The sequence below is a fragment of the Apodemus sylvaticus genome, chromosome 12 (assembly GCF_947179515.1).
Source record: "Apodemus sylvaticus chromosome 12, mApoSyl1.1, whole genome shotgun sequence".
NCBI classification, from domain to species: domain Eukaryota; kingdom Metazoa; phylum Chordata; class Mammalia; order Rodentia; family Muridae; genus Apodemus; species Apodemus sylvaticus.
Window position 1 is genome coordinate 39,841,102 of NC_067483.1, and position 24,237 is coordinate 39,865,338.

The window sequence follows — 24,237 nt, forward strand, 5'->3', positions numbered from 1 at the left end:
CTTGGGAGGCAGACGCAGATGGATTTCTGAGTTCGAGGCCAGCCTAGACTACAGAGTGAGTTCCAGGACAGCCAGGGCTACATAGAGAAACCCTGTCTCGAGAAAAACCAAAAAAAAAAAAAAAAAAAAGTCTTTTAAATTCAGACACCCGTTATCAGGCATAGCACAAGTGTTGGCTCGTTTCCTGTGCATCTTCTATTTTTTAAAATTTTATGTATTTATTTAGTGTGTATCTCTCTGTCTGGCTGTACCATATGGAGTTACAGGCAGTTGTGAGCTGCCTGACATGGGGACATGGTGCTGGGAACCAAACCCAGGTCTTCTGGAAGAGCAGGAAATGCTTTTAACCGCTGAGCCATCTCTCCAGCCCCAGAAGCATCTCCTCGCAGGCCTTGCCTGAGCAGTTGTATCCTGGGAAACATGATCATGTCTCAGAAATTATTCTCATGTTCCTTTTGGGTGTGGCTTTCAGTTTTCATGGCTCCAGGACATCATGGCCTCTAGCTGTGGGTGTCAGTCACGTCACCTGAGAGCTTCCTGTCGGGATCAGGGCCACATTACAAAGGTGACCTGGTCACAGCCCCTTCAGAAATGGGAGAAAGATTATCAGAAACCATCTGCCTCGTCTCTTTCTTTAAAAGATTTTTAAAAAATTATTTTATGTGTATGTTTGCCTGTAGATATGTGTGTGTGCCACATGCATGCCTGGTACCTATTAAGACAGGAACAGAGAATTGGATCCCCTGGAACAGGAGTTACAGATGATTGTGAGCTGTCATGTAGATGCTGGGAACCAGACTTGGGTTCCTCTGCAGGAGCAGCAGGTGCTCTTAACTGCTGAGCTAGCCTGGGAGGCCCCGTCTGCCTCTTCATCAGGCTTATGGAACCGAGGAAGGATGTCCCTGTGTCTGTCTAGCTACAGAGTGGATGGACACAAGTTCCCTATCTGTCTCATCTTCTCCTGAGACCGATTCTCCACCTGCTCGCCCTCACTTCCCCATCAGAGGACTGCACTGCGGGCACGAGTGGAGGCGGGAAGGGACTTGGAGTCTTGGCTGCCTAACTCCACATGACACCTACAGCCCTGCTTTATATAAATCTGACTTCCCTTAGATCATACATAGGCTTTACTCATGAGTCTGGGCCCCTCTGATCTCATGTGTGCTAGCACCAAACAAACAGACAAATAAACAACCAGCACATTTTAAAGCTGGGTGTGGTGGGTGAGACATGACTTGAATCTCAGCACTGGGGTGGCAGAGGCAAGAGGATCTCTGTGAGTTCAAGGCCAGCCTGGTCTACATAGTAAGCTCTAGTCTAACCAGGAGAGATTGTCTTTAAAAAAAGGGGGGGGGAGGGGGCAGGCATCATTCTGCCTCTTCCCATACTCTCTACCAATCTACCAAACAGCTGAGAAAAGCAGACCCATCCAGTCCCCGGCCTTTCCATTTCCAAGCTGTTCAGAGGTGGTGGGTCAGAAAGGGTCTTATGGATGTCAGTTTCAGAACGAGTCTGTATCTTTAAGTAACCATTTGTGTGGGGAATGTGGGAGGGTGAGAGTTAATGATTTACCAGAGGCTCTGTCACTGTTGCCAAGGGTCAGCTTCCCGGGAACATGCCCAGGATTGGTCCTCTGGGCTCTCTACTAGCCAGCTGACCAGGAAGGACCCCCAGCGGACCGAAGCATGATCTCCATCACCGAGTGGCAGAGTGAGTGGCCTGGCGGTGGGAGCCTGTGGGGCTGTGGAGGGAGTCCCGGCTAGGGTGAGTTCGCTTCCCAAGCTGGTTCTTCCGCCAGGACCTACCTGCAAATGTGACCTCTGGAGCCAGCAGTTGGAAGCTGCTATGTTGGCATCCTCGAAGCAGCAGGGTCAGGGCGAGTGTGACCTCTGCTTTGCAAAGGGTGGGGCCAGCCTACGCCCTTAGGCTACCCGAGGCAAATTCACAAGGCAGGCTGAGCCCATCTCGCTGGTAGTTCTGAGAACTAGACTGCCTCCTCTGCCCATTCAGACATCACCCCCAAACCTCAAGGTCTTCTGTGGCTCTGGGTCTGTATCGTCACCCCAAACACCCCTACATTTTCTTTAGAGGATTAGGTAGGAGGCAGGCTGGGAAGAGCAGGTTGCCCACAGGGAGGGGAGAGCTCAGGCTTCCCTGCGTGAGTTGTTTAGTTTTGAGCCTACTCTCTCCTCAGTGAACCTATGGTAACTGCTTTTTGTCAAGCACTGTGCCAAGAGCAAGACAGACATGGCCCCCTGCTTACCTGAGGGAAGGTGGACTATTAGCTCACGAAGAAGTGACTGTGCAGCAGGTCAGATTGTAGTAAGAGCCCCCCCTCCCAACCTAAAGCGGGTTGGCTATGCAGGGAGAATGTTCCAGGAAGAGGGCACAGCCGGCACAAAGGTCCTGACTCACGGCATCCGTGGTGTGTGAGGCCCAACAAAGAGACTGGTACGGCTGAAACATTATAGGCAGAAAGGAGAGCTTGGGTGAGGAAAGTTCCAGAAAGGTAGCCCATGCTGGACCACTGTAGTAGCCCATGCTGGACCACTGTCCACGATGAGAAAGGGTGGGCGCACAGAGATAGAAAACGGTCCTGTGGGGCTGTTTGGAGGAATTTTCTGGAAGATGGAGTGTGAGATGTGAAGGGATAAAAATCAAGAGTGCCTCTTTGGTGCCTGGGGAGTGTCCTGGAAAGGAAGCGGGAGTCAGGTCTGAATAGGCTGGGTGTGCTTGTCTCAGACATCCAGGATAGACTTCAGACAGGGAGCAGAGAGAGGGTGAGGTCTGAACTCCAAGGGACTTGTCCAGAAAGAGAAATGTAGGAGTCAGCAACACATAGACAGCTGGTGCTTAAAACCCAGAGAGTCCCTGGATGCCAGGGCACAGCCTCTCAGCCTCCCAGCTCCGGGTGCAGACGTTACTGTTCTGGGAGCTGTCCTGGGCACTGTGAAATTTCAGCAGTTCCTCTGGCCACCCAGCAGGTGACAGCAGTCAACCCTCCAATACCTTGTGACAACCTAAATATCTCCTTACATACCTCACCAAAACTGCTTCCCCTGCATTCCCGCCTTGCAACCAAGGGGGTAAGAAGAAAGGACCGCAGAACCCTGAGGCAGGGGCATGCTGACGTACTATTAAGCTCATTAGCCCTCAAGTGTGGTAATTCGATCTTAGAGGCTGTGACAAGTCCTGTGATGCTTGGTCCTATGAGAGGGAGAAAGGACAAGATTGTTGTCAGAGCACAGAGAGGGACAGGCTTCCCTGAGGAGCTGGCATTTCAAGCATGAAGATAGTATTCCACACCGGAGACCTCATATGCAAAGGTCCTGGGGCAGGAAAGCATGGGCATCGTAAGAAGTTAAAGGTAGTGGTGTAAGAGTGTGGGGCTTGAGAGAAAGTGGAAGATGTTTGAGATCCCCTCCCCATACACAGGCGGGTATAGAAAATGGCCCCTGCTCCATTCCAAGCAGGCAGGACAAACAGGATGCTATGTGAGCAGCTGGTCCTCTTTCAGTCCTTGCACTCTGTGTGGAGGACTGGGGACAGGCGTGATGACAAGCAGGAAACCAGAGGCCGAGGGAGACTGTGCGGGGGGAGGGGGTCCAGGAGAGATGAGGATGACTGGGAGAGACTTGGCAAGAAGGAAGAAGCATGGCAGGGTTTGGATGCTTCTGGAAGCAGCCGCCTGATACCAGATTAGACAGGGTGGGTGGCGGGCGCCTCAAGGGACTTGGCAGGCAGCGGAGATGCTGGGGGCACGGGATAAAGAAAGGAAGGCTGATCACAGCTTGGGACCGGGTGGCGTGCAGAGCGCCAGAGTGAAAACCAAGCTGACAGCGAAGCCAGCAGTGGGGTCTCAGGCATCCTGGGCGCGAGAGATAAATGTCGGCATTGTCAGCACACAGGCAAGCATTTGAAAACACAGGAAGGTGTGGGAAAACAGAACGAGGAGATGCGGGAGCTCAGCCCAAACCCCCGAATGAGCCAAAGCACAGAAGAAAGAAGGAGCTGGCAAAGGAGAGGGGTGGGGAGGTACTGCTAGCCGGTGAGGGGCGGGGCGTGGGGGAGGTGCAGCTAGCCCGTGAGGGGCAGGGCGTGGGGGAGGTGCAGCTAGCCGGTGGAGGGTTACAGGTAGCCAGCAAGAAGAAAGTCACAACGTATCCTAGGAGACAAGAGAAGGGATTGGCTTCTGGCCCGCTGCCCGCTGCCAACGGCTGACACCCACTTGGAGATTGGGGTTATCAATGGCCAAAACAAGATCACTTTCTGCAGAAGTGGAAACGACTGGGTTGGTTAAAGTCACACTTCAGGGTCTCAACTGTGTTTAGGACCCGGGTGGGCATCACACCTCATCGGGGGTCAGTTCCATTTGTGAAGGGGAGTTAGCCACAGCCCCCTTGGCAGGCGGTTATGTCAAGTTAAGGTGTGAACGGCTGTCAACTTGTCAACTACAGTCAACTCTCCTGGAACAATTCCGTCTGAAAGTCATTTCACAAAATACGAAGGGGTACTCAAGGCAGGGTGTCAGAGTCCCAGCCCGTGCGTGGGCAGTGTTCCATGGGTGTGGAGGGCGTGCCCATGGGGTAGAGATAGGGCCCTTGGGATAGATAGTCTCGGTTGTCAACTTGACTGTATCTGGAGTGACCACAATCCAGAAATGGGGGGCACACCTGTGATCCAGATCTTGAGGCTGGAAGACACGCCTTTGATCCAGATCTTGAGACACGCCTTTAATCTGGCCCATACCTTCCACTGTACATGCATAAGGACAATGGAAGAAGAAAGGGCTCATTCATTCTTTGTCTACTTGCACTTACTTGCCAGCACATCTATGTGCTGGAACCTACTTCTTCAGGATCCCAGCTTATACAGAAGAGCAGCGGAGACAGCTAACCTCATGGGACAGAGAAAATAGCACATTCTTGGACTTCCCATTCACAGCGGCCCATTGTTGGGTTAGCTAGACTGCAGCCTGTAAGTCATTCCAGTAAATTCCCTTTATAGATATAGAGTCACTCCATAAGTTCTGTGACTCTAGGGAATCCTGATTTATACAGCCGTCATCCAGAAGGGCCCAGTATGTCACCTGAAGAGCAGAGAGAGGTCACCAGTGGGAGTCAGGCTAGAAGCAGGTTCACCGCGAGGCTGCAGGAGGTGGTGATGTCCTGCAGACAGCTCTGCCAGTGAATTCTGAGATGGGAAAGTCTTAAACAAGTCCTATGAAAAGACCAGGTACAAAATAAGATCGGAGTCATGTTGAGTTCCGACTGAGGGGAGGATTCCGGTCAAGCATGCTAAAGGTAGCACCTGATGATGAACTGTGTTCTTCTCCAAGGAATGGTGTTACAGGCATTCATGGGTACAGCTTGAATGGCGTCTTAGGGCTAGGCAATAGAAATATGCAGGTATTAATGTTCTGTTTTGACATCTGTTCCTTGCCTATCACAAGGGTAAGGGAAGACCAGTCTGAATAGTCCAGAGGTGACGCCCGCTCTCAAGTAGGTGAGGACGAAAATTCTTAATTCTAACTTTTGGTACATTTGTAATTGTATAAAGAGAAAAAGGCCATGGGCTGTCTCACACCTGTAGCCACAGAGACTTAGAAGGCTGAGGCAGAAGGATCACATGAACTCATGAATTGGAGAAGAGGCATGAGGTACTTGAGAAAGAATAGACATGTTACTCCTTACATAGGCTTGGGCAGAAGAGACCCAGCCACACTCTCCCGGCGGTAGCGCCCTGCAGCAAGAAAGACATTGAACTGGCTTCACCCGATGTAGTCTGAAAAGCTCTGCCCTGGTCACCTGCCTTTGGCCTCTCCCCATGGGCTGCAGGCTGAGGACTCCTTCTGATAACAGTTTGGGAATGGCAGGACCTAGGGACCAGTGGCTAGAGAGTCAGGACTCAGATGACATGCGGCATGGGGACACCCAAAACTGGATATCTGAAGCCAGAGGAGGTTTCTGCCCTTGTAGGCAGTGACCCCCCTGCAGCCAGACCAACCACCCTGAGGCGTTCACTTTTACTCCCTGTTTTCTGCTTCGTAATTTGTGCAGCAGGGGGCGCTGCGACCTCTGTCTGGATCATGGACCATGGACCATCACCTACTGTCGTTCCTGTGTATCTGTATGACAGGCCCCTATCCCAAACCCCACTGCCTTCTCTGCCATGGCTGCTGTCCTAAAAGGAACTTCAGATGCAGCCCCCTCTTCCGGAATTTGACTGAGTCATGGAACTACAGGAGAAGCAACAGGAGGGCCTCACTTTGAAGCTGTGTGAGAGAAACCCACAACCAGTCCATGAGTTTTTGTGTGGCGTCGAATGCCCGAAGCAACCATATATGGTCTGTAAAAAGGACGATCCCGACAGAGGAAAATTCTGGGATTGCCCCAACCTGTGGAGAAGACTACAAGACAAACCGGAAAGTGATTGTCGAGCAAACCACTGTTAGAGAAGCTGTCTAACTTAAGAGAAATGAGCTGCACTCAGTGGGGGTGGGGGTACACACTTGTAATCCCAGCCCTGAGGAGGCTGAGGCAGGAGGACTCTCCTGGGCTACATAACACTAAGTCTCAAAAACTCATATATGTGTGTGTGTGTGTGTGTGTGTATGTATATGTATATGTGTAGGTGTAGGTGTATGTGTATGTATATGTATATGATGTATATGTATATGTGTGTGTGTATGTGTGTGTATGTGTGTGTGTATGTGTATGTGTGTGTGTGTGTGTGTATACACACACATACACACACACATACACACACACACACATATACACACATGGACACAGAGTATTTGATTCATTGATTGTTGTTTAGGTTTTTTGAGACAGAATCTTACTCTATAGCTCAGGTTGACCCCAGACCTGCAGTAATGTCCCACCTTTGACCCCTGAGGCTGGGATTGTCGCATGCACCTGGCATTTTGTTTTGTTTTGTTTTGCTTTGCTTTGTTTTGAGTCAGGGTTTCACTCTGATCTTGAACTCACAATCCTTCTGCCTCAGCCTCCTGAGTCCTGGCATGTAGACCCACACCACTGAGCAGGGCGTGGGCTCTTGTCTGGCTGTGCCTGTGGGTCCCTTTGGAGTCTGCCATGTCTCAGGACCCTCTCCACAAGGAGTTTCCTCATAGTCATTCTCAGAATTTCACTAAAGACCCAAAGTGGTCCTGGGTGCTTCCGATGACATCAGCACACATCTTCTGGCGTGCCCATTGGGTTGTGGGGACACTGCCTGGCCGCTGTTTCCACAGGGACAGCTCATTCTGTCTAAATGCCTCTGTGGCCTCCTGACTCAAGTGCCTGTTTCTCTGTGAAAGCAAGCAGTGAATCACGGTGGGGTGGGTGGGCTGGAGACCCCCCAGCTCCGCTGCCCTCCTCAGAAAGATGTGCAAGGAGAATCTGAGAAACAGGTTCTTTGCAAAACAAACAAGCAAACAAACAAAAAAACATTAACAACCAAGTCTGTTCAGGACAGGCATACAGATATCTTAACAAAACAAAACAAATAGCAAAACCAAGAAAATGTCTACCCATGGCTTCACATGGTGGGGGGGAGAATGTTATGAGACTGGCTGGAGTCATGATGTGTATTTTTCTGGCAAGGGTAAGGAGATAACAGACTTTTGCTGTTTTTGTTGTTGTTATCAGAGTCTCACTGTGTAGCCTTGGCTGGCTGGAAATCACTATGTAGACCAGGTTAGCCTGCTACTCACAGAGATCTGTCTGCCTCTGCTTTCTGAGTGCTGGAATTAAAGACATGTGCCACCATGCCCAGCTGCTGACATATGCTTACAACATTATATACATTGTTCTATAACAAGTACTTGAAACATGACTGGAACAGCAATGAACACCCACAGTCCCAGCCATGATCAAGGCCAAAGAGAGAACTTTGCAAGTTCAAGGCCAGCCTAGGCTACAGACCATGATCTTGTCTTGGGCGTGGGAGATTGGGTGTAGCATTAGTATAGAAAGCTTGTCTAGCGCATGGAGCAAGGCCCCCGGTTCAACTCCCACTACTGCAATGAATCCCAAACATCTTTATCATTTGTTAAAGTAATGTGGTATAGTCGTCCTTTACCACGCCACCTGCAGGATTATGGTGGGCAGACACCTTCTCTCCAAGGGTGGAAACACCACAAAGAGACAGCCATTCTAAGGTCCCATGGGTGTTGCATTCTGCCCAGCTGTCCTGGGTGCTGAGAAGTTTGATTCAGGCCAACGCCTTTGGGAATAGAAGGAGGAAAGAAGCCTAGATGTGTCACGAAGGCTTGTCAGAAACCTGACATTCCAACCTCACAGAGCAAATAACTCACAGTGTGACACCGCCTCGTCTGTTACCATGGCTGCTCTCAAAAAACATTAAAATCGAGGCTGGAGAGACGGCTCGATGGTTCAGAGTGCTCACTGCTCTTCCAGAGGACCTGTGTCAGCTCCTACGCCAGGAGGCTCATAGCTGCCTGCAGCTCCAGCACCAGGGTATCTGGCTGCCTCTTCCGGCCTCCACAGGTGCCCACGCACATGGCATGCCAACACACAGACACACGTACATATACATAAGGAAAAATGAAAAATTTTTTTAAAGATGTATTTATCTTTATGTATACAAGTGCCCTCCCTGCATGTACACCTGTGTACCAGAAGAGGGCACCAGATCCCATTATGGCTGTGAGCCACCATGTGGCTACTATGAACTCATGACCTCCGGAAGAGCAGCCCTCTTAACTGCTGGGCCATCTCTCCAGCCTCTTTTTTATTTTTAATTAGAAATCAAGTGTTGGCAAGGGTGTGGGAGCCTTGTGCCCTGGGGACAGGAGAGTGAAGGAAAGGAGCCAGTCTGGAAAACAGGACCTCAGGTTCCCGGATATCAGGGGGAGATCACTGTGCCACCCAGCAACCCCACTTCTGGATGTAAACCAAAAGACCTGAAGGCAGGATCCATTTGTTTGTCTGTTCATTTGTTTGTTGCAATGACTGCTCTGTAGCCCACAATAGTCCAAAACAGCCAAGGAGGACACAAACTCAGGACTCTTCTGCCTCTACTCCAAGTGCCAGGATTACACTTGTGTAAAGAGCTCCCAGGGTTGGCTGCCACTAACAGTGTCCCTGCCCATTAGCAATGTCCCACAGACTTCACTGAAGGCCACCGGAGTTAACAAAGCCAACGATCGCCAGGCCGAGGTGCCGGGCAGTCAGAGTACTTTGGTCAAGGGTTATACTTCGGGTATGTGATGTGCACTTCCGCCACGTGAGTTCCTTGGTCTAAAGTAAGGTCCTGGGTAAAGAGATGGTGATGGTGGCCCAGTACTACCAGCACACTATGCAGCTCCACAGGAATGAACATTAAAAGGTGCTTAGCTGCTACTCAGGAGGCAGAGGCAGGAGGATTATGAATTCAGATCAGCCTGAGTTGCATGGGAGACTCTGTCTCAAAAACACAAACCAAGAAAAGAAGTTAAGATGATAAGGTACACATTATACATTTCTAAAATTTAGAATGAAAAGTTTTTAGTGTGTGTGTGTGTGTGTGTGTGTGTGTGTGTATGTGCCAGTGCACACACCTGAGTGTATGTGTGTACAACATGCATGCAGTACCTATGGAAACAAGAAAGAGGGCGCCAGATTCCCCCAGAACTGGAATTAGAGGTAGATCTCCATCGAACCCGGTCCTCTGTAAGAGGACCATGTTTTTAATCTCTGAGCCAACTCTCCAGCCCAATTTTTAATACATTTTTAAAACAAAATAGCTTGATGAGTAGTCATCTGTTGCCTATCACAGTGGCAGAGAATTAAATTTACACTTCCAGATGTGGTAAGAAGGACTTCAGACCAAAGAACCCACGTGGCAGAAGTGCACATCACAGACCCGAAGTATAACCCTTGATCAAAGTGCTCTGACTGCCCCCGCACCTCGGCCTGGCGATCGTTGGCTTTGTTAACTCCGGTGGCCTTCAGTGAAGCCTGTGGGACATTGCTAATGGGCAGGGACACTGTTAGTGGCAGCCAACCCTGGGAGCTCGGGACTCTATTGGCTGAAGTTAAAGGAAACAAGGGAGGCCTCCCTAAGCCTCTGCCACAGGATGGGGTAGCAGGTTGTCAGTATGGAGCCGAGGAGAGTGGGGGGGGGCCCAGAGCCTGTGAGCTGGGCGTGGCCCCAAAGATCTCAGCTGCAGGAACAGAATAGGCAGGTTGTGTCCAGCCAGAGCCCCGACCCTGAAACAATGTCCTACAGGCGGAAGCGGGAGCTGCCTTGTCAGAATGTGAGGACACAGTACTGTGAAGGTTTCCCAGGAGCTCAACAGAGCCTGCCCGTCTTCCGTCCCTGGGCAGCCTTTCCCTGGAGCCCACACAGGACACCTGACTTGTGTGTGCAGTAGGCAAGTTCAGGCTCTCCTTACCTCTTATAGAAATCGGCGTGGGCATCACCGGCTTTGGAGTCTTCTTCATCCTCTTTGGGATACTCCTGTACTTTGACTCTGTGCTCTTGGCTTTTGGAAACGTGAGTACCCCAGCACTAGGTACCTTTCCCGGAGAGCCAGGAGGGTCAGCTCCAAGTTCGTTAGATCCTGGCCATTCAGGGTTAGAAGAGGACCGGGCGGGGTGGGGGGTGGAGCAGAGCATCCGTGAGCACGGAGAGCCTGAGGTTATTACACCAAGCTTTAGGTGAGGTCCTGTGGCTCCTGATGAATTAGACCCTGTCATTGGAACCCTGAATCTAGGGACATGGATGTAACTGGTACCTACATGGCAACAGGGGCTGTGGAAAAGCCAGAGGAAGATAAGCACTTCCTTATGAAGCAGGGGTGAGGGGTGAGGGGTGGGAGGATGGGGGTGAGGGGGCTGGGAGGAGGGAGTGTGTGAAAGATGCTTGGGAAGAAAATAGAGGATAAAACGCTAGCAGAGATGTAACACCGAGAGAAGGCATGGTGGAGTGTGGGTGGAGCATGTTACATACTAGAAGAAAGCTGGAAAGTTCAATTCTATGGAAGCCTGGACCCCCACAAAGGAACCAATGCTGAAGGTTCTGGCAGAACCGCCAAGAAGGGGCTCTTTAGGAGCTTTGGGTACAATTTCTTGTCTGTACAAGGACAGGATCCCACTCCCCAGTAGCTTCTATATGAGGAACTGGGTGAGAAACTAAAGACCTTCGAGTCCATCCCTCTGCCTCAGGGCATTTCTGTTCAATACTAGCTAGAGTCGTCCCCAGCTCTGGGCTTCAGCCCCTCTGCTGGGTCACCCTGACCCCCAGCCCTGGGGATGGGGTGGGGCTTTCACACACACCCTGTCCTCATTTCCCTGGGCCTGCAGCTGCTGTTCCTGACTGGCCTCTCCCTCATCATCGGCCTGAGGAGAACGTTTTCTTTCTTCTTCCAACGGCACAAGCTCAAGGGGACCAGCTTCTTCCTGGGGGGTGTCGTCATTGTGCTGCTGCGCTGGCCCCTGCTGGGCATGCTCCTGGAGGCCTATGGGTTCATTAGCCTCTTCAAGTGAGTAGTACCATTTTCCTCAGCCTCAATACACCGCCGTTTAGGGAGAAGCCAAGGTTGTTGAAATCTCTAATCTCTTCACTCATCCAAGTCACTGGGGTTCACCTCTTGCCCTGGGAAGAATCGGCATCCATCTCCTGTCAGGCCTAGCCATTTTGAAAGGCTCTAAAGGTAGCCTTGTCCTGGGGATGCTGAGGCACAAGGCCACTCCCACATGAACACAACCTCTAGCCACCATCCCCATCACTCACTCACTCAGTCACTGGTGAAGATGTTCCCCATCCCATCTAGTAAAGAGAAGGCATCGGGCCAAGATAATAATGTAATCCTAAGAGTAAGTCACAGCATGTGTATCCTTTGAGCTTGGGTCTGTGTGAGGTCCTACGACAAAGGCACAAATACGGCTGGGCACGTTTAAAACCTGACCATGGGTCCTGAGAGGTGAGGGGTGGGTTCAGCGTGTACAGTGTTGGGAGGACACAGAGCCTCCGTGTGACTGTGAGATGCCTGGGCCCTGACTGTGGTTCTCCTCCACTTTTCTCCGCTGTCCCTTTCCACAGAGCCCGGGACATGTCTGTCCCCAGGGCCCAGCGGCTGCTCTCAGAGGAGACTAAATCTGAGCCTCTGAGTAGGAACTACCTTACCGCTCCCCTCCTAGGCCATCGCTGACCCCTGTCCTCCTCCGTTCCTAGGGGCTTTTTCCCTGTCGTCTTTGGCTTCCTGGGCAGTGCGCTTAACATCCCCTTCCTGAGCACGGTGAGTGGAGTGTGGGCTTGGCAGTGGTGTCTGGGGTGGGCAAGCACATGCCGCTGACTAAGGTGCTACCCTAGGTGCAGTAGACCACTCTCCTGTATTCTCTGAGACACACCCACCCCGGGTCCGATCCTCCCCTCCTGCTCCTTCTCCATTTAATAAGATCAAAAGTCAGAGCCCCATAGGCTGGCGTGGCTAAGGCGTGGGTGGAGGGAAGGCAGCCATTACCAGATCCCCAAGCAAAGAAATGAAAACTCTAGGTGACCCAGCCAATGTATACCTAAGATTTCTGGTATACCTGGTTAAGTCTGGGCTACAGGCATGTAGGCAGTTAGTGACATCAAGAAAAAGTAGGGTGTGGTGTTCTGGGCCCCACACCATCTCTGAAGTACCTCATAGGAGCACACTGAGACACCCAGGGAGGGGCCAGAGCACATAGCTTAGAGCACTTGCCAGCTGGGCACACCCCACCCCCGCTCTCAAGTGTAGCATAGCAGAAGCTCGAATCTCAAGGCCAGCTGGGTAATAGCCTGGATATTGAGTCTGCGTCCCACTCTTTGTCTGCAGTAATGATTCTTGCTTCCCACAGCTGTTCCAGAGGCTTCAAGGCTCCTCCGGCTCAATGGTCTGAACTGCCCGGGTGAGCGTCTTGAACTTGGAGTGCTGGCGGAGGGGCTGGAAGGGAAATAGGGGCTATCTTCATGAGCCCCTTCCCCAGCACTGACGCACTTCCCATCACACACACACACACACACACACATCTCCAAGTCCAGAAGAAAGATGGAGCTGAGTGACGGATCTTAAACCTCCATGTCATCTCAAGAGGCTGCCAGGAACAGAGATCCTGGCCGTGACACCCAGCTAGGGCTGGATGCAAAATTCCCACCCTGACTTTATGCAGGAGAGTGAAGATTAAATCCCCAAGCTGTGAATGTATTTGAGATTTGAAGTTGGTGTCTGTGGCCCCGGGGTATCCATCCCAGCCTTAGGGCAGACCTGCAACACCACCTTCAACCCTGATCCCACAAGGCGCTACCAAAGCTCGAAGAGTCTTTGGCATATAGTTCATGCTGGTACTCAACATCCTAAAGGGTTTGATGTGATTCTAAGCCTTAGTTAACATTAGGCAACTATGGGAACTGTCCCCACATAGTGTTAGGAAGACTACTGCAGCCATGAGGTGACCACTACCCCACAGGGCACAGCAGACAGAGCTGGAGCAGAAACAGCCTGCCTTGTGCATGGGGGTGGGTGGTACCACTCAGAGAACCCAGCCTGACAGAGGAGCTGGTCCCTGTTCTGGGGAAGCCCCTCCTCTCATGGTAAAAAGAGTTTTTGTTTTGTTTTTCTGAAACAAGGTCTTAGGTTGGCCTGGAACTCACAGTCATCCTGCGTCAAGTGCCTCGAATGGTAGGATGATATGTATGATGCAATAAACTGGCTTAAAGGAGTCCATGTGGACCAAAGAAAAAGCATAGGCCAGGCTTTGGTAGCACACACTTTTAATCCCAATACTTGGGAAGCAGAATCAAACATCTCTGAGTTCAAGGCCAGCCAAGGTTATAGAGAGCCCCTGTCTCAAATCAAATCAAATACAAACAACAAAAACCTTGAGGGAAGAAAGGGGGGAAGGAAGGAAAGATCAGAGTCACTGTTAGCATTCACTGAGCCCCTTCTTTTTATGCCTAGCAGTGGAGTATGGGGCCGGTATATATATGATATATATATATATATGACAGGGAGGCCTGCTCCTGCCCTTAAGGGATATATATATACATTATATATACATATAACATGTATATGTATATGTGTATACATCATATATACATATGACATGTATATGTATATGTGTATACATCATATATACATATGACATGTATATGTATATATGTATACATCATATATACATATGACATGTATATGTATATATGTATACATCATATATACACATGGTATGTATATGTGTATATGTATACATCATATATACATATGACACGTATGTGTATATGTATATATCATATATATATATGTGATATGTATATGATGGGGAGGCCTGATTCTGCCCTTAGGGAACTGAGAGCTGCCCACTCTCCACATCTGTTTTCTCAAAGTTCAGTAACAGCAAACACAAAATAGCCGTTCTCTCTCCCTTCCTCCCTTCTGTATTATTATTATTTTAGTTTTGAGAGAGGATCCCACTCTGTAGAACAGGCTGTCCGTGGACTCAGAGCCCTGCCTGCCTATACCTCCCAAGTGCCATGATTGGAGGATTGCGCCACCACGCCTGCCTCCTTTTGATTTGTGAAGACAAGATCTCACGCTGTTACCCATCCTGGACTGGAGCTCTCTGGGTATCCCAGACTGGCCTAAACTTGCCATCCTTCTGTCTCAAGCACCCAGGAGGTGGAATTACATGTGTGAGATGCTATGACCAGCTTTGCCCTCCTTCCTCACAGCCAGCGGCTTAGATAACTGCAGCACATCTGGTCATGTCATATTGCATGCTTGTCAAACCCGTGTCGTGCAGGTGCTCAGTAATTAGTGGGAAAGGGAGGGGAGAAGAACCCCGGTCTCCACCCCCGGTCTCAGTTCACAGGGCAGGAGCCGACTCTGGTGGAGGCCAATCTGACCTGGCTTTCTTTCAGAGAGGGCAGCATGTGGGCACTGAGGAGACTCTGGGTCAGACTGTGCCTTGCTCCTCCTCCTCCAGTCTGTGTCGTCATCAAATTTACTTTAGGGTGTGTGTGTGTGTGTGTGTGTGTGTGTGTGTGTGTTGGCGGAGAAGGGCAAGACATTTCACATATACACACTCCTCACCCACTTTCTCTACATTGTTTGGGGTAGAATGAGTCTCCAGCTGCGAGGGAGGGGGTGTCAAGAGGCTAGAGATGATGGAAGAGTTATTGAGCTTATGAGAGCAGCCTTGGGTGGTTTCTGGGGGTGAGGAAATCGCTGGCTCCAGACTTGAGAGTCAGGAGGCGGAAGCCAGAGGCAGGGCGTGGAGCCCTGACGAGGGTCCGGGAGGGCAGAGGTGGGATTATGCTTGGAGACGTCACCCGTCCAGACTTCATAAAAGGGGCTGTGATCGGGGAGCCAGAGTAAGCCCAGGAGCCAGTGGCTCCCCTCCGTGTGTTCCAACTACCCAAGTGGCCCGTCTCCCTCCAGCCCTGCAGCCAGGACCCAGCCAAGGTAGGCACAGTGCCCTCGGGACTCGGGACTGCCCTGACCCAGGGAGGATCTGGAGGAGCAGGCTTCCCACCCAGGGCCAACTGAAGCATTAAGGCAGAAGAAGTCCAGGAAAGCTGGCATCCGGGAGTGCCTGGGCGAAGATGCTGGCATCGGGGTGCCTGGGTGAAGACGCTGGCTTGTGTCTTGATGTAACAACAAGACGCTGGGTATTCTTAGAGCCCACTTTGCTGTGCAGGGAGTGAACGTGGTGAAGAGACTGTGGGTACAACCTGAAGGGAGCTGGGGGAGCCTATGGGGTTCATGGGCTCACCGGGTTTGTCTGAGCCGTCCCCCACCCCCACCCCGCCAAATGCAAAACTAACTACATGCATATGCTGGGAGGAACTCGCTAAGAACTAGAGGTAGAGAGATACCCCTGGAGGGAGCCACCTTATTTCTAAAGCCTTCTGACCATGCCTAGAATTTCTCTGCTGTTTACTATATCTAAAAGCTTCTAAGGTGAAAAGAACCACAAAGATTGTCCGTGGAAGACCAGAGAAGCCTCTCCTGATTTCTTACATACTGGGAGGTAGTGGGAATGGGGGGTTTGGGGGTGTTCTTTTTTTATTTTCAAACAGTTCAATTCTCATGTATCGAGTGCTCTCTGGAATAAGCACCTGGGAGTTATTGGGGTCTGGGGTGTCTGTATGTGTGGTAATTGTGGGGTATGTGTGGTATGTATGTGAGGTGTTTGTGTTTGTATGTTATAACATTTATTTATTTATAATCTATTTACCTGTGCATGTGTGTGAGCGCAGAGCACCTGTGGGATTCCGAGGACAACTTTTGGGAGTTGCTTTTTCTCCTTCCGCCATGTGGATTGCAAAGGATTCAACTCAGATTGTCAAGCGTAATAGCAGGCACATTTATCTGCTGAGCCATCTCGCCGGCCCGTGTTGTATCATTATATATAGTGTTTTCGTGTGTGGTGTGTATGTATATGTGGGGGAAGGGTGTGTTGGGAGCAGGCAGAGTTCTCTCGTGGTACACTTGAGAAGTGCTGTCCAGGGTAGGGCAGAGTCTAGAGGGACGAGAGAAGCAGAAGTCAGGATCACCAACTTCCAACCTCCCCTCCTTCCTCCCTCACCACCTTCCCTGTTCAGAGAAACCAGGAGGCACCCTTACAGAGCATGCTGACACATTCCTGCCCTCCTCAGACCCCCTTGGGATATAACCTGGGATGGCTTTCTCTCCATGTGACGCGCTAGCTTTGTATCCAGCAACCTCCATACCCAGCCCCCTGACATCAGTCCAGGCAGATCCCCTGAGGTGGGTGGCCTCCAAGACCCCTCTTCATCTGGCACACAGGTTCAGGTGGTCAGCCTGGACCCTCCAGGTTGGGCTCCCGGCTGCCAGCAGCCGCACTTTAACATGTGTCTGGTGTTACTTTGGAACGATCTACTTATATAAGCTGCCTATGAATCAACTCATTACACTAGACTTGAGATCGGGGGTCCCCGCATGCTCAGCACCCCAGCACCTACACAGTACTAGGACGTAGGTACTTACCAGCAATGACTTCCAAACCCTAGTCTACTGGTTTTGGTTTCTACTGTGTTTTCTATTCAAGCGTTAGGGCTTCAATAGAAAGTGTCTGGCTTTTGGGGTGTCTCAGAATCATAGTCTGCTAGTCTTAGTAGCCACAAGAATAGGTAGCTGGTGGCCAGCCCTGGAGATGGGTGTGGCCTGTTTATGTCTCATAGGATGAGGGCTGAGCTGGAACATTTAAAATTAGGATTCATGTGTGAGTCTAGAGTCAGGTGGCAGGGGTAGGAGTGGGGACACAGTGGCAGGGTGCATGGTGCTACCTACCATGGGTCACAGGATTACCCCTCACTCCTGTCCTTGGACGGAAGCCCTAGGTTCCACCTGTTGTGCTGCCAGCCACCAGGGCACTTGATGCCATTTGTTGGACAGTTTCAAAGTGTTGGATGACTTTTTCTAAGGGAAATTGGATTCGGGAGCTGGAGACGTAGGGCGGTGTGGGGAGCAGAAGAGGAGAAAGGCCGCGTGGCTAGATGAGGGTCAGGCCACACGGCTCCTATCTCAGCAGTCAAACTGATGAGGCCAATTTAGTTCACAACCTCCCAGAGCCCACGAGCACAGAAGCAACTGATGGGCCAGATGAGAGAAAGGCTTTTCCTGTCCTGAGTTACAGGCAATAGGACAATTTGATGATGGTCTCCAAGGCTGCGGAGGGCTTTGAGAATGTGCAAGATGATTGCCTCTTTCTTCCGGGAAGAGATAAGAAATTGGGTTTCTATGATAGTAAGGGGGACAGGGCCAGATGGAGGATGGTGGGGTACTGCTTGGGAGGGCGGAGCACAGGACCCTGCACAAAGGCTTGGTTCCAGGCTCCCAAGAGAATAGCTCACACTCAGCGCATACTCCTACCTGACCCCACCTACCTCCGCTTCCCTGACCACACCCATGCATGACACTTTACTCTCCTTCAGCATCCCTCCCCTGCAAACCTACCACCCAGAACCCCACCATCGTCCAGCCTAAGTTTCTCACCCCTTTCTACTAAATCAGATCCTTCCCCTTTGCCTCCCTTCCTCCCTCCCTCAGTCCTGCTCCCTGTGGCCTTGCTTGGGGCTCACCCTTCTCCCTTCTCGTCAGCCAGCTTTCTCCTCTCCCCACGGCTCTCTCTTTGACCTAGGCTCCGGTGAAGTACTAACTCTGACCTGGTCTTCATTGCCTCTCTCTGCCCTCAGCCTCTGGACACACAGTGGACCTGCCTCTTCCTCCCAGAATGATCTCATTGGCTCCCTGGCAGCTGCTGCTTCTCCTCTGTGTCGCCACCTTTGGGGAGCCGCTGGCAAAGGTGGCACCTGTGGTGAACCCTGGACCCACAGGTACGCACCGCACGGTCCAGGAAAAGGCGGCAAGAGAGTCATTGCACGTGATGCTTGCTGTATTTCTCAGACTGTAGCCAGGGTGCTGACAAGAGTTCAATCTCTGCACTTGAGAGAGACCCGGGGCTGGCTCAGACCAGTCTGCTCTGAGCACTGGAGGCCCAGCTGGAGTCAGGAGCCTGTTAACCCCTTCGTGGCTGTCTCCTGCTGTGCTCTCTGCTCTACTCTCTATTGATGCTGGGAAGGAGGTTGATACTGTCTGTGACCTCAGATCCCTAAAGGGGGGTTGAAAGCAAAACCCCCAAAAAAACTCAACACAGCCAGGCATGGTGGTGTCATAAGCCTTTAGTCCATCCCAGCACTTGCGGAAGGTAGAGGCAGGTAGATCTCTGTGAGTTCAAGGTCAGCCTGGTCCAGGATAGTCAGGGTTCTGTTACACAGAGGAACTCTTCTCAACAAAACAAGACAAGAACAACAACAACAACAAAACCCTCAGCACCCAGATAGACCTTAACACCTGTCAACCTTGCAGGTTCACTGTGGGAACTGATGAGCTGGAGAAACTAAAACCACCTTAGTGCTCCCCAAAGTACTCAGCCAAGTACTGAGAAATCCCAACAGGTGCCAGGGTACCCCCAAGAGCATCACGACTTCTGAGTCTGGAAATGGGTTTGAATTCCCCTTGGCTGTTCCATTTCTGTATGTATTAGATCTTGCTTAGCCTTTCTGGACCGAAGATCTTAGTCATGGAAGGCAGGACCCATGTTGCAAATTTGACATCATTGCACATAAGCAAAGCAAGCGAATAGGGCCCCAGACACTCTCCAGTAGTGTCATTGTCCCAGGGCTAGGGTAATCCCATCACCGTCCACAAACACTGGCCACTGGCCCTTTCTGGGCACACAGGTTATCCTGAGCTGAGGTTTGCCTATGAAACTGAGATCTTCTCCCTCACACCAGTTACCCAGAGACAGCAGGAGGGGCCTCCCGGACTATTGTTACTAATCTTGGACCATGGCCACACTCATCTTGAAAGTGTGCCAGGGTGTGGAGGAGCCAGGCGCAATGCCACCCTCCTCCCCAACGCCCACTCACACCCTCGCACCAGGCTCCTTTTTTAATCAATCTCTCACCAGAATTGACTAGACCTATTGTGTACTCAGAGCTGCTTGCCCTGTTTTACTGAAAAGAGAGAGAGAAAGAAGGAGAGAGACAATTTAATGAGCCCTGTTGTCTGTGAAGTGTCAGAGCGAGCCTTCCTAACCTCCAACAAAGGAAGGCCTTGCACCTGGCCCAGGGGAGAAGTGCCTGTTAAGGCACTGTAGATAATGTCTGGTCATCACACTGAGTCTTGATACTGTGTATTAGTGTCTGCAGTTGTCCTCAGAGACTGGAGTCAGGTCACAGGTGCATGGGGGCACAGTGGCCTTGGCTCTCCCCACCCCACCCCCTTTTTTTAAATTTCTGTTACTGCAAGGTTTTCATTAGCCTTTACTTAATGAGCATGTATTGAAGCCATGTGCCCTGTTTCAAGCATTCTTAGAGATGGAAAAATGAATCCCCCCTCCCCCTCCCCCTCCGCCTTGCCCAGGGGCTGCTGGACTGTTTGGACTCCAGACACAGACACTCTACTGGGGGACCAGGCAGATTGCCCAGAAGAGGGCCAGAGAAAGTCCCCCCTATACAACCATCACCCTTTCCTTCTCTAAACTGCTTCCTCAAAGGAAGTAGTTTTATAAACGTATTTAGTAGAATTCTGGCAAGCACTTGAAAGCAAAGCTATTGAAGGAGGGAGGAAGAAACAGCTCAACCACCCAAACTAAGCGGCATCCTGGCTCCACACTGAGGTCAGAGGTGAACTTCTGAGGTTGAGGACCCAGGGCCTGCATCGGATGGGGAGGGAAGTTGGAGCCGGTGTCCAAAGCAAGGATGGAAGTCTGAGCCGCTGTCCAAAGCAAACCTTGCCTTCCCAGCCTCACCTATCTGTGCCCTCTGTCCTAGGCCAGTGGTCCGGACCCCAGGAACTCGTTACTGCCTGGGAAAAGGGCCCGCGGTATGCAGAAAGCAAGCCTGGGGCTGTGGGGCTGCGCGTACGTAGGACGTCGCCATGCCCGCCGGTCGAGAGCCCCGCGGGGAGCCAGCGGTCCCTGTGTGCCTCCGGCAGTCGCCTGATTCCTGCGCCCCGCGGATCGGTGCTGGTGCAGCGCGAGAAGGACCTGTCAGCCTACAACTGGAACTCCTTCGGCCTGCGCTACGGCCGGAGGCAGGCGGCAAGGGCGGCAAGGGCGGGGCCAGCGGCGCGGGGCTGAGTGCTGGGGCTGCAACCCACCCCATCAGCAGAGGCCAAGGCAGGGAGCTTCTAGACTTGTGCAATAAAAGCAATGCTGTGGTCTTACCGTGTGTGATTCTTCCCGACTTCTGCGAGCAGTGCAGATGGGGCAGGTCCTCCTCTCCCTCAGTTGCCTCTTATCTGATTCCAAGATGTCTTTGGTGCCAAAGTCGGTGCTTTTTAAACTACTAGATAAGGAAGATCCCAGCCATTGCCCAGTCTGTTGCAGCTCGAAGCTTTAAAATGCAAAATAAAAAATTAAGGGGCTGGAGAAATAACTGGGCCGTTAAGAGTACTTGCAGTTCTTCTAAAGGAAGAACTGTCCCCAAAACCCAGGCGTACACAGCCAGCTGTACCTGCAGCTCCAGGGGACCCAAAGCCCTCTTCTGGACCCTTGGGCACTACACTCATATGCACACACCCTCAGACAGACAGACACACATACAATAATTAAAAATAAAATCTTTACATTTATTTTTTAAAATGAATTGCTGAAAACTTTAAAACCTAAAGAGGTACCCAAATTGGATGCCACCTGGATGCTTCAGCAAGATTGCCTCTTTCTTTTTAAAAATACATATTTAGTAGAATGGTGGGGGTATCGTCTGTCTGTCTGTCTGTCTGTTTTGAGGGTTTGACAGGGTTTCACTATGTAACTCTGTACTAGGCCAGGCTGGCTTTGAACTCACAGAGATCTGCCTGATCCTGCCTCTCAATCAAGTTCTGGAATTAAAGGTGTGCTCCACCATTCCCACCCCCAAAATCAAGTTATGAAGTGGGCCTCCTACTTCTGAGATGTCCCTTCTTTTCTGGTGGAAGTTTTGCTGCACTTTGAATGGCAGTGGTAGGTAGGACACAGACTCGTTACGTTCCTTCCCGTCAGTTTCCACACATCAGTCAGTTGGGACAGAATGATCTGGATCGCTGTCCGGCTCACAGAGGATTAACCTGAGTCCGCCATCAGGCTTCCGCCGGGCTGCCTGGCTCCTGGCTCACGGAGGTGTGAGGAACGTCTACAGTACCCACCTCCCCCAGGGAAAATGTTTACTGCCCTTGACTTTCAATCATCCCAGACCGCGTCTTCTCCCCATCTTTATAGTGGAATGCCAAGGTCATGAAAGATAAGTGACTCTAGGATTTCAAGCCAATGACTGAGCCTAATGGCTCTTCACCCCCAGGCACAGCTGCGCCTTCAAGCCTCTTTAAAGATCACAGGCTTCCTATCTGAGTCAACTCCTGGGGGCCAATAGCTGGGGAGGAGAAATTTAGGTAGAAAAAATAAAGTAGATCTTGTCATTAGGAAACCCCAGGAAATCTGCCCTCCTGCCCACAAGATGCCTCAGCCTAAGCTGACAGCCTAGGGCTCCCCGGCTCACCTCCCCAGGGATAACAGGGTCTCCTCATCCCTATGTTGTGAATAATCATAGTGTTCTGCTCATCCCAGAAAACAGGGATGGAGGCAGAACGGTGTTGCTACGGTAACACAATTGGCTGTCATGGAAATGAGACAACCTGCCCCATCCCCATCTTTATCCTTGAAGCTGCCCTTCAGGATCTGCTGTGAGCTGGTGTGGAAGCAGGTTGTGGCAGCAGCGTGACCCCGTTGATACTGGAAAGGGCACCCCGACAGCATGGGCGCATTGCTGGACCTCCGTGAAAGGAATGGACTCAATACCCCCTCCCATGAGTGTTTTCTTCCCACAGACCCGACAGCCAATCCTTTCTCTGGTGAAACCTGTAGCTAAGGAGACACTATGGGTCTCTGAACTCTACCCTCAGCCCAACTTTTATGACACTCCTGGGGTTGTTGAGGCAGAGAGGAGGACTGCCATTTTGGGGAAGGGCAGTAGGGTGTGTTCTCTGCTGAGAAGCAGGCCCCTCTGTGTGAAACTGGAGTAAGTGAGAGAAACTGTATGCAGGTACATGTGCACGCTCTGCGTGGCCTTGGGTGTGGTGCGGGACCCTGACCACATCTGAGGCCTCACCAGTTCTCAGCACAGCTAACTGCATCCCTAGTTGTGTGTTAGAACTGACCCAGAGGCCCACTGCAGCAAACAGTTGAAAGGGGAGCTGACCCTAACATCCTATGCCTCTTGATGCCAAACTGTTGCCTGCAAGACTCTGGGTTTCCCAGTTCTTGGCCCCATGTCTCTGGAAAGAATGGGGTATCTATAGGACACAAGAGCTCTTTGGCTTTTTGTACGCCTTAATTAGGGTGTATTGCTGTGAAGAGACACCATGTCCTCTTATGAAAGGAAACCATTGCGGCTGGCTTGCAGTTCCGAGGTTCAGTCTGTTAGCCTCATAGCAGGAGGTAAGGCAGCGTGCAGACAGACATAGCCCTGGAGGAGACTGTCTCACACTGGGCAGAGCTTGAGCATAGGAGACCACAAAGCCCGCCTCCACAGTGACGCACTTCCTCCAACAAGACCACACCTCTTCCAATAAGACCACACCTCCCAATAATGCCACTCCCTACAGCCAAGCATTCAAACACGTGAGCCTAGGGTGCCATTCCTATGGTGGCTCCAATCTTGCTTTCAACCTGCTCTTTAGATTGAAAGAAAGGTAAGAGTGAGAGGAAGCCGAGGGACTATCACACCCCAGGGGTTCCCAGAATCCTCTCCAGAGACCAAAGACTTGAAGGCAGAGATGCGCCGGGTTCTCAAACCTAAGGACATCCATTACTAGGGGCATGAGTCTGCCGCAGGCTCCAGTCCTCTCTCGTCCCTGAGGAAAGAAACGCAGAGGTTAGAGCTCTAGTACCCTCTTAATATGTTCACGAGCCATGTTGAGTGCCTATAGTTCATCAAGCACAGGGCGACACATTCCATCCTCACAACGGCATGCATAGGAGATGGGCAGTGTAAGCTCAGAGATGTAGGCAGAATGTGCCCACAAGATGTTCCTGGAAGGGCGAAGAGGCAAGAGGAAGACACAGTCCCACATGCCAACTTACTAACAATTGACAAGGTCACCTTCCTGCAGTCCCTCTTTCTCCAGCCCCCACCCTTTGAAGCACGCGCGCGCGCGCGCGCGCGCGCACACACACACACACCACTCACCTGCCACTCCTCCCTGCCCAGGGATTTGTCTTAGGATGCAAATCCAGGAGCCAGTGACAGCACAGACCTGCCTTTCCCCTGTGTGCCTCCTCTCTCCGTCAACAGCTTGCCTGGGTCCAGATGTGGTCATAAGACATCAAGTCCAAAGACCTAGTGTCCTCTTCCCCGCCCGCTTCTGTTCCCATCTTTCCTCTTCCAAGAGAGCAGAGCCCAACGTGGCTCCTTGCCTGGGTCAAAGCTGGATTCCTAGGGTGGGGCTGGCTTCTCCTGCGGGAGGAGATGAGGACACGACAAGCAGTCACACCGCAGTCACACCGTCATCCTCTTAGGTTGTGTGAGTTCTGTGATATGAGTCCAATGTAGTCTGCATCTATCCCCTTAACATGTGATGGAGGCAGGAGTGGGCGGGTGGGTGGGGGAGCATCCTCATAGAGGCAGGGGAGGGGGATCAGATAGGGATTTTTCGGAGAGGAAACCTAGAAAGGGAATAACATTTGAAATGTAAATAAATAG

The 24,237-nt window shown here is 51.3% G+C and overlaps 2 protein-coding genes across 2 annotated transcripts; both read left to right on the plus strand.

The window, feature by feature from the left end:
- Positions 1-1,685: 1,685 nt before the first annotated feature.
- On the plus strand, positions 1,686-12,875 carry Golt1a (golgi transport 1A). The gene is made up of 5 exons (XM_052201136.1): positions 1,686-1,710; positions 10,412-10,503; positions 11,313-11,491; positions 12,184-12,247; positions 12,834-12,875. Exons 1-5 carry the CDS (start codon positions 1,686-1,688, stop codon positions 12,873-12,875), a joined length of 402 nt encoding a protein of 133 aa, XP_052057096.1.
- A 2,490-nt stretch (positions 12,876-15,365) lies between these two features.
- On the plus strand, positions 15,366-20,694 carry Kiss1 (KiSS-1 metastasis suppressor). Its single transcript, XM_052200691.1, has 3 exons — positions 15,366-15,433; positions 18,190-18,330; positions 20,332-20,694. Exons 2-3 carry the CDS (start codon positions 18,228-18,230, stop codon positions 20,637-20,639), a joined length of 411 nt encoding a protein of 136 aa, XP_052056651.1. The 5' UTR covers positions 15,366-15,433; positions 18,190-18,227; the 3' UTR covers positions 20,640-20,694.
- The last annotated feature ends 3,543 nt before the right edge of the window (positions 20,695-24,237 follow it).